The 15,074-nt window shown below is 36.9% G+C and overlaps 1 protein-coding gene across 6 annotated transcripts in view; it reads left to right on the forward strand.

Annotated features, from left to right (window-relative positions):
* Window positions 1-15,074, forward strand: part of EML4 (EMAP like 4) — a 181,429-nt gene that overhangs the window by 94,152 nt on the left and 72,203 nt on the right. For 3 of the 6 annotated variants that reach the window (XM_021001221.2, XM_078149491.1, XM_021001219.2), the window contains exons 4-7: window positions 2,787-2,960; window positions 5,188-5,316; window positions 9,618-9,643; window positions 9,928-9,960. In XM_021001221.2, the coding sequence (XP_020856880.1) occupies window positions 2,787-2,960; window positions 5,188-5,316; window positions 9,618-9,643; window positions 9,928-9,960 (362 nt within the window). The remainder of the gene's footprint in view (window positions 1-2,786; window positions 2,961-5,187; window positions 5,317-9,617; window positions 9,644-9,927; window positions 9,961-15,074) is intronic. The other 3 variants (XM_021001222.2, XM_021001220.2, XM_021001223.2) reach the window with 3 other exon arrangements.

Here is a 15,074-nt window from a genome sequence, read left to right on the forward strand (position 1 = left end):
TTTAGTCTGCTAAGCTCCTGCAATTGAAGAATTTTCTATTTTTGTGTTTCCAAGAATTACTGAATTTTAATATAGTAAAAGTTTAATTAACCTTGATCCAACTTAATTAGAATCTCTAACAAATCAAATTTATTGAGTACCACTTCTAAGTAAAAAAGATATTTAAGACAAGCTTTCATATCAGAAAATTTTCTGATTCACTTAAAAAAACACATTTCTAGGTTAAGTCAGTCCAGACTGAAACCAGTCTTTTACCGTTTACATTAAATTATAGCGATCATTGCTATTCATAATGAGACCAAGGTTCTACAAGATGCATTGTTGTCCAAGAGAGATTCAGTTATGTTTTTGCCTTGAGCATTTTAAGTCTTAAAAAGTTGAACTAATGCATTTTATATTTTTAATAACAAATTTTGAAACAAAATTTCTTTTTTTTTTTATTAACAGTCCATTAAGTGGAAAATTCATTTAACTGCAATAGGCTTTATTTAGGCATTCTGGTAAATAAAACTTTTCCTGTGCTAAGAACTGATTACCAGTGCAATTTTGTATCTGATCCTGGAAGTGATACATGCAGCTAGAGGTTTTTTGGTATGGGAGTGACCTAGTCAGAGCAGCACTTTGATGGCTGAATGGAGGAGGATGGACTGCAGTGGGGAGGGACTTGAAGCAGGTAGACCCACCCCAGATAGTTGCAATAATGCAGGTGTGATGTGGTGCAGGTTTGACCATATCACTTCCCTAATCAGTAAATTCCACTGGCTCTTTGTTACCTCCAGGGTCACATATGAACTCTTCTGTTTCATTTTTAAAGGCCCTCCAACCTTTCATTCTTTTTACGTCTTACTCTCCTCATATTCTGAGAAACGGGAACACTGGACTTCTCATTCCTTACACAAGACACTCCCTCTCCTGACTCCAGGCATTTTCACAGACATTTGCTCTCTTCCTGGAATGCTCTTCCTCCTCATCCCCAGACTTCACTGGCTTCCTTTAAATCTCCTTAGTCCTAGCAGCTTCCCTCTGAAACTACCCCAGATTTATCCTGTATCTATTTCACTTGTACATAGTTGCACATTGTTTCTCCCATTAGATTTTTGAGCTCTGTGACAAGACTGTTTTTTACCTTTCAATCTCTAACGCTTAGCATGGTGCTTAGCATATAGTAGGACCTTAATAAATGCTAGTTGATTGATTTAGCTGGCTATTGGTGCCTCAGGGCAGTTGCAACATATCCTCTTCCTCAGGCACCTGCAGTAGCATCAGAGCAGATACCATTGGGAAATCTCAATATATACTTCTATTCCATGACAAGTAAGAGTCCTGCCTCCTCCTTTTTCGTTTTGAGAGGGACACAGTAAATCCACAGGATGAGCAGGCATATCACTAATCTCATTACATTATTTTTACCTCCATAACTATCCTTTTCCAAGAAAGACATCACCATCCTTCCAGTCAACCAAGTTCATATCCTCAGTGTCATCTTTGATTCCTCACTTACCCTCACCCCACATATACAATCATTTGCTAAGTCTTGTAATTTCAGTCTCTGCAATATCTGTTGCATCTGTTTCCTTCTCTCTACTCACGGACCCATCACCATAGTTGCAGCCCTCTCACCTAGACTGTTGACATAGTCTACTAATTGGTCTCCTTGCCTCAAGCATTTTTTCCCTCTCAATCCATCCTCCACACAGGTGTCAGAATGATTTAAAGCATGGATCTGGCCATGTCACTCTTACCACTCAATAAACTTCAATAGGATCAAGTATTTTACCTTTAATACTTTTTAAATTTCTGTGTTTGTATAAGTTTTATAATGTGCATAATAATATAGTGGTATGTTACATAACTTATAAATATTCACATATTGGGAGTACATGCTCAAATGTTTTTGTTGGGTTTTTTTTACTGATGGGGTGAGTAGTCAGAAAAGTTATGAAACCATGGAACTAAGGCAATTATAATCAGAAAAAGTTTAAAATCAAAATGGAAAGGTGGGATTTTTTTTTGGAAAGGTGGGTTTTTAATTCATTTTTAGAATTTTGAAGTTTAGCTAGAATTTGAAGTGTAGAACTGTAGGTTATGTCATACCTTTCAATAAGCTTAGAACATGATAAGCTAGCAGAAGGCTAATCTAATATAAAAATGTATATGAATTTCAAAGGTCTTAAAAAAACAGATGCAAGAGATGTTGCAGAGACTGAAATTACAAGACTTAGCAAATGACTGTAATGGTCAGAATGGCAATGTAAGCATTAAATAAATACCGTAATGAAAAGTAATAGTTGATATTTGTCATATATCTGTGAACATTTTTACTAGATTTTCACATCTGATAGCTTAATTTCACAGCATCTTTTTAAGAAGGGATAGATAGCCTCAGATGCCCCAGAAGACGGTAGACCTGCAGCCCCTTTTTTCAGTCACTTTGTATAAGCTCTCAGTTTGCCCCATCCTTCCTTTGTGCATGTGTGACAAGGGTCAGGACAATGCACACTTAGTAATATACCAGGGTATCTGTACCCAGATAGCCATTCCTTTCTAAGGATTATTAATTATGACTCTTGGGTGATAATAACTGTAACTCTGTTTGAGACTATTGTGGGAATAAGTGGCTAACTTAGCATTTAGAAAAACATTATTGGATGAAAGTAAGGCAATCATTTATGTGCATGCTTGAGGGTTTTGTCTTATGTAATATTCATGTATTTTCTTTCAATTGTTAGTGAAGTTCCCTGCTTATTTACTTAAATACTTGTTGCATATTATACTTTATTTTACAGCAGTACAGAAAAAAAGAAAGAAAAACCACAAGGACAGAAAGAAAAAAAAGAGGATTCTCATTCTAACGATCAAAGTCCACACATTCGAGCATCACCTTCTCCCCAGCCCTCTTCACAGCCTCTCCAAACACACAGACAAACTCAAGAAAGCAAGAGCTCTCCTCCCACCAAAAGGTTTTCACTGACCCCAATACAGAGATAGGGAATAGTTGTAATGATACCTAAATTCAGTGTCGTGCGAAAAGGTTGACAACCTACAGATTTCAAAGAAGAACTTGGCTTTTCCCTTTCTCTTGCTGTACCTTTTGTTATAGCAACAGTATGAGGGTATAAAGATTTATGCTATACCTTTTTTTTTGTAGTCTAAAATTTTATGGTTTCTTAATATTTAATTTGATAAAGACAATATAATATTCTCTAAAATCAAAGCCAGAATCTTCTTGCATTTAAATTGTACAATATGCCAATGTTTATGACATTTTAATGTCATAGATAGAAAATTACCGTGTATAACCCTCCACATAATTTGGTATCATTACAACTTTCAGGTGCTTTTTTTAAACAAATTCCCCTTCGCACCTTAGCGTTCTGTCGGGGGATGCTCTCTAAGTTCTTGCTTGGTTGCCGAAGTTGATCCATTTCACTTGTTCTCTCTCACTCTTTTCTGAAGATTTGCTTGAGGACTTCTTTATATATACATCTATAAAATTAACACTTATGTGAGGTAGGGAGAAAATCAGGAATTAAATCTGCATGCCAAGTGCATGTTGACTGACTTCTTTCAAGTTTCATGCTGAGAACAACCATGTAGGCAGGTGGGCACTTGGTTCAATTTCATTACTAAAAAGACAGATATTTTCAAAATTTGTATTTTTTTTTGAAGGAGAGATATTATTAGCTTTTATTCAGTATAAATATACATGTGCTTGAGAAGGCTTAGAGATATGTAAAGTAATTCTTAAAACTGGCTAGGGTTTTAATAAGGTAACACCACAAACGTTTCCAAAATATCTTGTGTCCTTTTTTATTTGATTACTAAAATGTGTCTTGCCTAAAACCACTATTTTAATAGAAAGCTTGGAAGAACACAACACCTTTCTTTCACTTCCCTGATGCATGCTTACTCCTTACCAAATGCTCTGTCTTTGTGTCACACAGATTCTTAGGCCGTCTTGGCAGTGTGTCATTGTCCTGCCCTTAATCTCATAGAAAGAGCTTCTGGAGTGTTATCCACAAAGGTGATGAGTAGACATTGTGATGTACAAGGGAAGAAGTTGCTTTTTAGAACCTTGACAGTTTTCTGATTTGATTTAACACTCTTTGTCCCCAACTCTTTTTCAGCTTCTAAAGGTCTCATGGAAAGCATACTAGCTTTTCTCTCGTTGTTGAAATGTGCTGTTGCGAGAAGTATTTAAGACTGGATGAGTTGCAGGCTGTTAGCAATGCAATTGCAAATTTGTAACTGAGACTGTTTGCTAAATGTCACTTCCAGGCCACTTTGAAAAAAAAGAAGTTTTTTTAGTTATAACATCCTATATACAAAACAAGTTGTTATAATTTTTTTTGTTAAATTCAGACAATGAATATAATTTCCTGTAACATAACCTATATGGTAAATGTGCTGTACTGCTTGGTATAGTGGTTTGTATTTTGGAAACTTCACCCACAGCTGTTGTTTATGAGTTGAAATAAAGCTGTTTTAATAGGAAGTGACTGCCTAACAATCCACTGATTATTAAAAGGCAGTTTTAATATATTCACAAATTATATGAAATATAAATATTTGTGTGTGTGTGTGTATGTACATATATACATATTTGGAGCTACTTCTGCAAAATTTATTGCTTTCTATGTTAAAATTCTCCCCGGGGTAGGGGGTAACATATCATGTGTGTTGGAGCTACTGATGGCATAAGGGTAGAAGGTTGGCCTTGAAGCAAGGAAGAACTGGGTTCTAGTCTTTTCTCTGATGTATATTACGTCTGTGATCCTGGGCAAGTCACTTAAACTCTCAGTGCTCAGGGCAATTCTCTGAGAGTGCAGGCTGCAGAGTAGTTACCAACCTGTACTGATCTAAGTGGTTTCCTCACCTGAGAATTGCCTTTACCAATGAAATCACAGCTTAAGTCCCTATTCCTCTGCTCGGTCAAATGTATGATTCTTCAACAGAATATTAATGGTGTCCTTAGGAAATCTTCAAAATCATAATAGAATGTAAACATTTTTGCACTTGCCTTGTTTAACTATACTCATCCAGTCATAACTTTCCAACTAATCCTTATTTCTGTTTTCTGGATCAGCTTTAAGGAAATTTTATCCCTGCTTTTGTGCTCTGCTCTTTAAGCTATTGTATCATTGTTCCTCAACAATTTAACTGAAAACAATTTTTAATTTCTTAAAGCATAAAACGACTACCTACAGCTGAAAAATCACTTAGTACATGGGAGAATTCGGATGATGGTCATCACAAACTATTGCAGCCAGCTGTAACACCAAAATTAATATCAAAAATTATTAAAAATGTAGACAAGTAAGTATTGCATTGTCTTCCATAAAATTTTTTGTTTTAAATGAAAATCTTTCTAAATGAACACTCTGAAAGCTAATCGTTTTTTAACATGTTGGATTTTATATCACAAAGCTGGAAGGATAGGAGAGATCTTTCCATCTAATTTGCCTCATGAGGCAAGTGGTGCTCAGAGACATGAAATGACTTTCCTCAGGTCACACAGTTTGTAGCTGGAGCCAAATCCTCACAAGGTCTCCTGCTTAACAGCGCCTTGGCACAAACTGAGGTGCTGGGGGTTGGATTGGCATCTTGAGATACAAAGTATACTGTTTAAATACTTCAGGCGTCTATCCTTTACATATAGGTCAAAGCCTTACATTACATTCAAGTGTGATGAGCTTATTTTGAGTGAACTGGCAGGTAGGGTGAAGAGAGCTGGTTTCAGTGTCAGGAAGACCTGGGCAAATCACCTAGCTTCTCACTTTTCCCAGGCAGCCAATCCTTCAAGGTGATAAATAGCAGACCAAGCTGGATTGGGGAAGGGAGTTCTTTACTAGAAGTTCCCTATGTTAAGAAAACCACAAGTCTAATTCAAAAAAGCCATCTTGTAGGGTGGCCCTAGTAACCAAGAATCATCAGGCCTCCAGTAGCCCTGTCCAGGTGCTCTATGAAGGGTTGATGGGAAAGCATGGAGAGGAATGACAGCATGAGAAACAATGGGTAGGTGGAAGAGAATGTCTCAGACCAGGGTGGTTATGGATTTGTGGAAGATTGAAATATGCTGAGTTGCCACTGCACATACAGTATTACACAAACAACATTAGTAGAACTTTCCCTCTTTTCCAGCTTTGAAGAAAGTAGAGATGTGGGCTAAATGTGGGGGGTGGGGGCATTAGCTAACTTGGATGCAGGTGAAAAACCATACCCAAGGAATGTTGGTTAATGGATCAGTACTGGATCAATGCCATTCCAGTTAATGGATCAGATTAATGGATTCAGCCCTAAGAATATGTAACTGGGGATATAAAAAAAGAGGCAAAGGACAGTCCCTGTCCTTAACCCACAATCTAATAGAGGTGACAGCATGTAAACAAATATGTATAAACAAGTTATATATAGGATGAGTAGGAAATAATCAAAAGAGGTGCTAGAATTAAGAGGGGATGGGGAAAGGCTTCCTGTAGAAGATAGGAGTTTAGTTATTTTTTAAAGGAAACCAGGGAAAGTCAGCAGGTTGAATTGAGGAGTAACAGTGTTCTAGGCAGGAGGTCAGTGACACTGGATGGAAGAATCTGTTTCAAGGAGTTAGTTATAAGAAGACTGAAAAGGTAGGAAGGGGCTGCGTTATAAAGAGCTTTGAATGCCAAATGGAGCATTTTCTATTTGATCCTGGAGGAAATAGGGAGGCTCTGGAATTTATTGAATGGGGGTGGGGGTGATATGGTCAGATCTGTGCTTTCAGAAAATCACTTTAGTGGCCAAATGAAAGTGGGTAGATGGTTGAGACAGACCCACCAGCAGGCTACTGCAGTAGTTCAGAGTGGTGGCAATGTCAGAGGAGAAAAGGGGGTATGGTATGTTCAAGAGATATTGCAAAGGTGAAATCAACAGGTCTTGACCAACAGATTGGATATGGGGAGTCAAAGATAGTAAGGAATAAAGAATGACTCCTAGGTTATGCCCTGAGGGCTTTCCTCAGCTGTAATAAAGAAGTTAAAAGTGTTGAAGGCTTTGAGGGAGAAGAGTATGATTACGGTTTTAGGCATGTTGAGTTTAACATGTTTTAGAGGCAGTTGGAGATGTGAGATTGGAGGTCACCAGAAAGGGGCAGAATGGGTAGTTTTGAGAATCATAAGGGTAGAGATGGTAATGAAATCCATGGGAGCTGATGGGATCACCAAGTAAAGTAGTATAGAAAGAGAAGAGAAGGCCCAAAAAGAAAATCTTTGGGACACTTAGTGAGGACATGCGTGTAGATTAGGAGGAGAACAGGAGAGAATGGTGTCCTGAAAACTTAAAGAAAAGAGAGTATCTAGGAGAAAAAGGTGATTAACAATGTGAAAGGCTGCAGAGAAGTCAAGAATAATGAGGATTGAGAAAAGGCCATTAGATTTGGCAACTAAGGGACTATTAGTAACTTTGGAGAGAGTAGTTTCGGTGGAATAATAAAGTCAGAAACCAGATTATAAGGAGTTAAGAAGAGAGCGAGAGGAGAGAAAATGGAGACACCTATTGTAATCTACCTTTTTGAGAAGTTTAACTACAAAGGGCAGAAGAGATAGAGGAGTATAGTTAGCGGGGATAAAAGGATCCAGTGAGGGGTTTTTTCTGGAAAGGGGAGACAAGGGCATATTTGTAGGCAGTAAGAAATGAGCCAGTAGAGAGGGAGAGATTCAAAATAAGTGGAAGAGCTTTGATAAGGAGTAAAGCTACTTCGTTCTGTGAGACTGAGGTAGAGGAGATAGAGGCAATAGGCCTGACTGGTATATTCGAATAATTACAGAATATGACTCTGTAGTTTCATGCAGTTAAACAGCTCTAAATCTGCGAATTTTTGTTACCGTGGCTACTACTCTTCCCCTCCCCAAACCTAATATTGTTTTTCAGTCATATCCAACTCTTCATGACCCCATTTAAGGTTTTCTTGGCCAAGATTTGCTATTTCCTTCTCCAGCTAATTTGACAGATGAGGAAACTGAAGCAAACAGGGTTAAATGATTTGCCCAGGGTCACACAGCTAGTAAGTGTCTGAGGCCAGATTTGAACTTGGGAAGATGAATCTTCCTGACTCCAGGCCCAGCACGCTATCTACTGCACCAAACCAAGAGTAAAATAAAATATTTGAAAAGGTTTCCTCACATTTTCCTTATTATTAGCAAGATGGAGAAATAAACTAGATGATAGTAGTTAGATTTAGAACTGGTTGGATTATGACACCTAAAATGTGTTGATTAATATATAAATGACAGCCAAGTCTGGAGTGATGGCACAAATCCTATAGGATGAAATCTAAGAGGGATAAATGTAAAGTCGTGTCTTTAAGCAGCTGACTTCTTTATGCCCAACCACAGGATGGAAACATACTAGGGAGAACATTTTTCATGTGGAAAAGTTTTTAGTGGGCTGTATGCTTGATATGAATCAACAGTGTGACATAGGAGAGATAAATATAATTACAAATTTAGGTTGCGTTGATAGAATAGAAGTTACTATTTCCACTGTATACTTTGTCTTAATATATTTAGTTATGACATTTTAGGGGGAACTCGTACCATTTGATCCCAGAGAGCAGAACCAGGAACAATGAGTAGAAATGGCAAAGAAGCAAATTTAAGCTTGATGTCATGAAAAACTTCCAGACAAATAGCTGTCCCAAAATGGAGTGGAATGCTTTGGGGAAGTAATGGCTTTCTCTGGCTTTGGATGTCTTTAAGTAGTCTGGATTATTACTTGTTTGTTACATTATAGCAGGTTGATTCAGTGGGAAAAGCAGCAGACATGCAGTCAAAGAACCTGGTTTCAGCTACCACTGGTGACTCTTAAATCCATATGACTTTGAGCAAGTTGCTTGATCTTTCTGAGCCCCTATCAAGTTAAGGGGTTAGACAGGAAGGTGTCTTAGGCTCTAGATACATAATCCTGTAATCTTCTTTTGAGTATGGGTTGTACTAGATGGCCACTCTCCTCTGAGACCCTCAAATTCTGTGATTCTCTGTATGTAGCAACAGAAATGGAAAGCTACTTGTTTCTCATTTTGTCTAGAAAATTAGGGATATATCTGTACTTGGCATTGCCTTTGTTCTACCAATATCTTACTTTTTTATTTACAGATTTAGTGCCTATAACTCTGTTATATTTTTTCATTTTCTATATGTTTATCATATCTTATTGTACTCATAGAACAAATTTAGAGATGTGCCTGTCTCCAGGCAAATTAAAAGTTTGCTCTTGCTGTTAAATGTTTCTCTTGCATTATTGCCTCAGTATTCATCTGTTATAAAGTCTGATGTTATTTCATTGAGGGAAAACTACTTGTACATTTTGTTGTAGCAAATAGGAAACTTTATATAATTACATTTCAGTATATATTAAATCAACCCAATATTAAAGTCTTTCATTCACTTAAAACTCTGTAATTATACAGTTTTCATTTAAACTTCCTGTGTTCAGATTTAAATAATATTTGCATTCTATCCTATAAATTGCTTAGATGTTTTATTTCTTAACCTCTTGTAATACTTGTACTCCATGATGTTTATGAAAAAATGTGAAATTTTAATATTTTAGTAAATTTATTATGTACTTTTATATTCCTTTTTTAGGCATAAAGATGTTGTCATCAATCAAGGTAAATAAAAACACCCTTTCTGAAATTAGGTTGATTTATGGAAGGTTTTTAAGAATAAATTTGTTTGGATTTATTAACAATTTGAATAAAAATGTTGAAATCACGTTCAGTACTTTGTTAAAAACTTTCAGAATCTGAATAACAGCCAACACCTTCTAAAAAAAAAAGTAAAATATTATTTATTTAAGTATTTGGTTATAACTTGTAATTGTCATAAAAGGGAAGATTTTTTGATTTGTTTTTTAAAATAGCTTAAAGATATGTTATTTGTGTTTCATAACCAGCAAAAATGTCAACTCGTGAAAAAAACAGCCAAGGTAAGAATAAGCTATTCTACTGGTTGCTTTCTAAATTAATTATTTTCTGAATCTTTTATTTGGCTTTCCATGTACGTTACCTGACCTCTTCTTCCTTGGTTGTAGAAATAGTACTCTTAATGGTATCGTTTGAATTCACTTTGAGAGTGATTTGGAATTTGAAATTTCTTCTTAGGGCATTGGAGAAGAACCACAAGGTCCAGAAGATTTCAGCTTGCATTTTTTTCCTTTAAAAAATGCCTCAAAAAGCCATTTAAAAGATTAATAGACTTCCTGTCTATCAGGACCTCTTGTCTTGGCCTGTCTTGCCAGCTTTATGATAGATAACTGCCGATCTCTTGAGAAGCAAGAACTGATGATATAAAGCAAAATACTTCTTCCTCTTTTTTTGTGTTAACAAATTGCATACCCTGTGGTTATTGGTTATTTCTGGCTTGTTCTCACCAAAAGATAGTAGACTGTCTATAAATTCTGGAATGTATAATGTTCATTCTTTTTGGCAGCTTAAGTAAGTTTTGTACTTCAGTAAGTATTTCTACCTGAGTTACTTTGCAAATTTAATTGAAGCATGTAGGTCCAAGTTGGAAGCATGTACGTGTGCACGCTCTATCTTATTTCTGTTCATAATGTTTCTCTTTTTTTCTGTGCTGTTTGTATAACTAGTCTGTAATATGCTAAAAAAAAAAGTGTGTTAAAGATCGTATCTCAAATTTCTGTCTTTTGATTTTTTTTAGCTTAAGAAAATAGTTAACCCTTCCAACTCAGTAATTTTTACATATGTATTTAAAATAGTTTTGAATTGGGCTAACAACTTTCCTCCCTGTATTAAATTACATTGGGGGTGGGGGGTAGTATGCCTTGTGAATTTAGAATTGTAAATGCTGCGGACAAAATTCGTTTAATCTAAGATAATTCTTATGTATTTATCTTAAAATAGTTTACACAGAAAATAATTTTCACTTAACATCCCAGGAGGGGAGGGGAGGAAGTGACTGAAGACACTTCTCCTTATACTAAATTATGATCTTAGATTCATGAGTATTTATGTTGTTGAAGCTTTTTCAGACAGCATTGAGTAATTCCATAGAAAGGAGAGTTACAGATAACCTGTAAACAAAACCCAAAGGAACAGCAACCTAAAAAAAGTCTCATTAACCAAGGCTATGGTGATTGAATGACAATGGAAATTGTGCCAGGCTTTCCCGCTGAGCACCATGGGCAAGCCACTTAACCTCTCACAGCCCCTGTCCTAATCTATAAAATAAGCAGTTTGGACTAGTATTGACTTTTGAATTCTCTTTTGGCTCTAAATCCATGATGTGAGTATCTGCAAAGAAATAAGGGGTTATGAAGCTGACAGAAGAATTAGAATAGTCACATTCCATTATAACAGACTCAAGTGGACTATCCAAGTTATGTGTCATGCTGGAATTTATCAAACATTGCCTTAAAAAAAATTCACCTACTGGGACTCATCAGAATTTTTTTTTTGTTATTACAATGTTATTCATCTCTTTAGTTAATATTTTAGATGTAGACCTCATTTATCTCATTGCCACCTTAGGTAACCCATAGCCTAAGAAATTCATTCTTATATGTATGTATGCAAGCCAAAGCTTGGTATAACTTGATTTCTTAGAACAGGTTACACAACAGTGCTTTTTGAGGTCACTTACAAAGTGAAAGACTCTGGAGTGACCATAATCTCATTTCAGTTCATGCTACAGCTCAGATTTCATCATGTCAAATACCTTTGTGTAACAGAAACCCAGCCATTGGACTTAAGATTCTAGCTAGTCCAACTCACCCAGAGGATGGTAGGATTATTCATCTGGAGCTGGAAGAGGCAACTCTCCCATTTTACAGATGAGCAAATTGAGTCCCAAGGAGGCTAAATGACTTGCCTCAGAGTGGTTTTTTTAATTCCAGTCCAGTGACTCCCAGATTCAGCCCTGTAAGTGCCAACTATTTTCACCACACTTTTCTGCCTCTTTGATACTGCTGTAAAATTGTATTTGTTAGAACGAAAAACTGAGGTTGTCTCTTAAAGTTTATTATAACAGAATTTGTCATACCTGTCTGTTTCACTTTTCTTTCCCTTTCTTTTCCACTTCCCTAAGGGATGTCCTGCATCTTGGAGACCTATACATCTCCTCTTATTTCTGTTGTTCATTATTTTCCATCTCTTCCTTTTCTGATCAGGGGATATACAGATAGGCACCTTCCTTCTAGGCCTCTTTCTGTTGCCTTTACCAAGGCACTCCACCTCTCTCACATTTAGTTTCCTGATCTCTAAAATGTAGGGATTGGACTACATGACCACTAAGACTCCTTTCAGCTCATTACTTGTGATCCCAGTTGTCAAGAGATGACTTCACAGGTTAGCATTTTTATACTGTATCCACCTGAAACAGAAAAGGGTTATTGAGGTAGCTAGCAAGATGTTGCCTGTTCATCCCCAGTCACAGAAAGATTCCCATTCCTCCTTCCTAGTTGTGTGAGAGAATAAATTCCTTTTACTCTTCTCTCCCTTGGAATATTATCTGTGTGTACCCTGTGCCCTCCACGCAGTCTATAACCGCCACTGAGTCTGGAAATGAAGTTAGAAATAAATGCATAAGTAAATCATTTTTCGTTTCTCTTTTTAATTCCCAACTCCTATCAGGCCCCTAGTGCTAGGACAATGCAGATCACTTTAAAGCTTTGATAAGCACTAGTGTAAACACTGGGGAGGGAGGGGAGTGAGCTAACAACCTTTGTCCTGCATTCCTGCCATCAACATAAGAAGTCCCTGATGGACCTAGCTCCCCAAATTTTTCTATAGTGACCTACTTCTGAGGTTTTGTTTTGTCCCCTTTCAATTATTGCTTTCAACTTAACCCCTTTCCAGAGCAACCAGTTTATTTCTTTATCAAAGTAGGGGTTGTTATAGGTAGATTGATTGATCAATTGATCCAGACAAAATGAAAGTTCTTAAGAGAAATTCTAAGATGAGGACAAAAGCTTCTGGAGTCAGAGAGGATAAAGTCTAGCTGGGGTCCGAATACGTACTCATATGAAACAAGCATAAAAGGACATTACCTAGCCACATACTTATTAAGTATAAGATAACAAGAAGACATAAGCCCTAAACCCCCAACTACATGTGTGTTGGGTATATATGTATGTGTTTTATCTTATGCACACATATATGTGCTAAGGAATCATGGATAGGAGTGTCAGTGGAGGGCATGGGGATAACCAAGGGAACCTTCTTCAAAGAAATGGCTTTTTTGAGCAAGATTTGAAATAAATAAGATATGGGTTGGGGGGAAGGGAGGGGTGGAATTCTAAATAAGTGTTGTACTCTGATGTGTCTGTGTTGTATTCTTAGCCTTTCATTCTTAAGCAAAACTACCTCTATCTTAAAGGAGGTAGGCTTGAGTATATGGTGTTTCCATTACTACTAAGTTGTACTTGACTGGTTTCTCTTTAAGTAGGGGTAGGTGCTATTTCTTGTACCTTGGTTTGAAAAAATGGTTTTTTTAAAGAATGGGATCCTATCATCTAGTCTTTCACTGGAGAAAAAGACAAGAGAAGGTTTTAATATTTGTAGCTTGAAAAGAAGTCTCAAAAAGTGTTTGCTCCTAAAGTCTTTAAGGACTTTTGCTAGACTCTGAACAGTTCTCTCAAAGGAGGAAAAATTTAGTTATAAAACTTTTTCTGGCAAAAGAGGCAGGGATATGAAAGGGAATAGAGGTAATCAATATGGCTGGTAAACATTTAACTAACATCAAAGTCCAATTGTATGAAAAAGCAGCAGGAAACAGAACCCACTCTTGGCTTCAGAAGTAATAAAGACAGAACATGGTTTAAAACAGTGGTGTAGGAGGTCCTTAGCCTGTTATTAGATCTAATCCTAGAGCCAAAGACCCTGTGAGAAGCAGTAATAAAAATAACTTAGAACTTTTCATACTATAACAAACACAGTTTTCTCCATTGAGTCTTTACTGATTCTTAGCACGCACGCGTGCACGCACACACACACACACACACACCTTCCCCCCAGCTGCTAGTGCCTTTCCCCCAAAACTACCTCGTACTTATTTTTACATATTTATACGTGTCTTCTCTGTTAGAACGTAAGCTCCTTGAAAACAGACTGATGCGTTTTTGTCTTTGTATTTGGTGTCTAGAACAAATCCTAAGACATTATAGACATTTATTGCTTATTGATTAATTGTTGGAAATAATTTGGAGTTCTTAATGTTTATCCCCACCCCCATATTTATTCTTTACTTCCAGTGCCAATGCATGAACATATAAATTATTGATTATTGGTAGTAACTTAGCAATTTTAGTAAAACATAAAAAATTTGAGGAGTAGAATAAATGTCTTCATATTCTCCTCACTTATCTTTCTCAACCACTCCTCCCTACCCTCACCCAGTTTTCACCACTCTGATGCTGTCTGTTGATTTCCCAGATGTTCCCATTTCAGCCCCTCTTTTTCCAGAGCTTATGCTTATGGTATCCATTTCCTTCTAACTTTTTCTCTGTTATGTGACAATGGTTAGGAATGGGTTAATCAGGTCCTTGCTAATGTGGTAGCATAACACTTCAGTTATAAAGCCCTTAAGTAGCAACACTAATGCCAGTTTGTCCCCAGGAATTCAGTCCTACATACCCAACGGCCTATTGAACGTTTCCAATTAGTTATCCCATAGGCATCTTAAGTTTGATATCTCCAAAATAGACCACACTATCTCTTGCTTACCCCAAGTCCCCCGTCCATCTTCTAAACTTCTCTATTTCTGTCCAGAATACTAGTGTCCTTGAAAACAAGGAGTCATCCTTGACTCCTCGCTCTCCTTCATCACATGTCTCTTCATTCACCAAATCTTGTCAGTTCTGTACCTACAACATTTCTCACATCTGTATTATCCTCTCCATTTATATAGCTACCACGTTAGTTCAGGCCTGATCTTTTGCCTGGAATGTGGCAACAGATTCCTAATTGGACTGCCTGACTCAAGTTTCTTCCTTCTCCAATCCATCCTCTACACTACTGCCAAAGTGATATTCTTAAAGCATAAGTCTAACCATATCCCTCCCTTATTCTGCAAGATCCAGTG

The sequence above is a fragment of the Phascolarctos cinereus genome, unplaced genomic scaffold (genome assembly GCF_003287225.1).
Source record: "Phascolarctos cinereus isolate Bilbo 61053 unplaced genomic scaffold, phaCin_HiC Scaffold_2;HRSCAF=192, whole genome shotgun sequence".
NCBI classification, from domain to species: Eukaryota; Metazoa; Chordata; class Mammalia; order Diprotodontia; family Phascolarctidae; genus Phascolarctos; species Phascolarctos cinereus.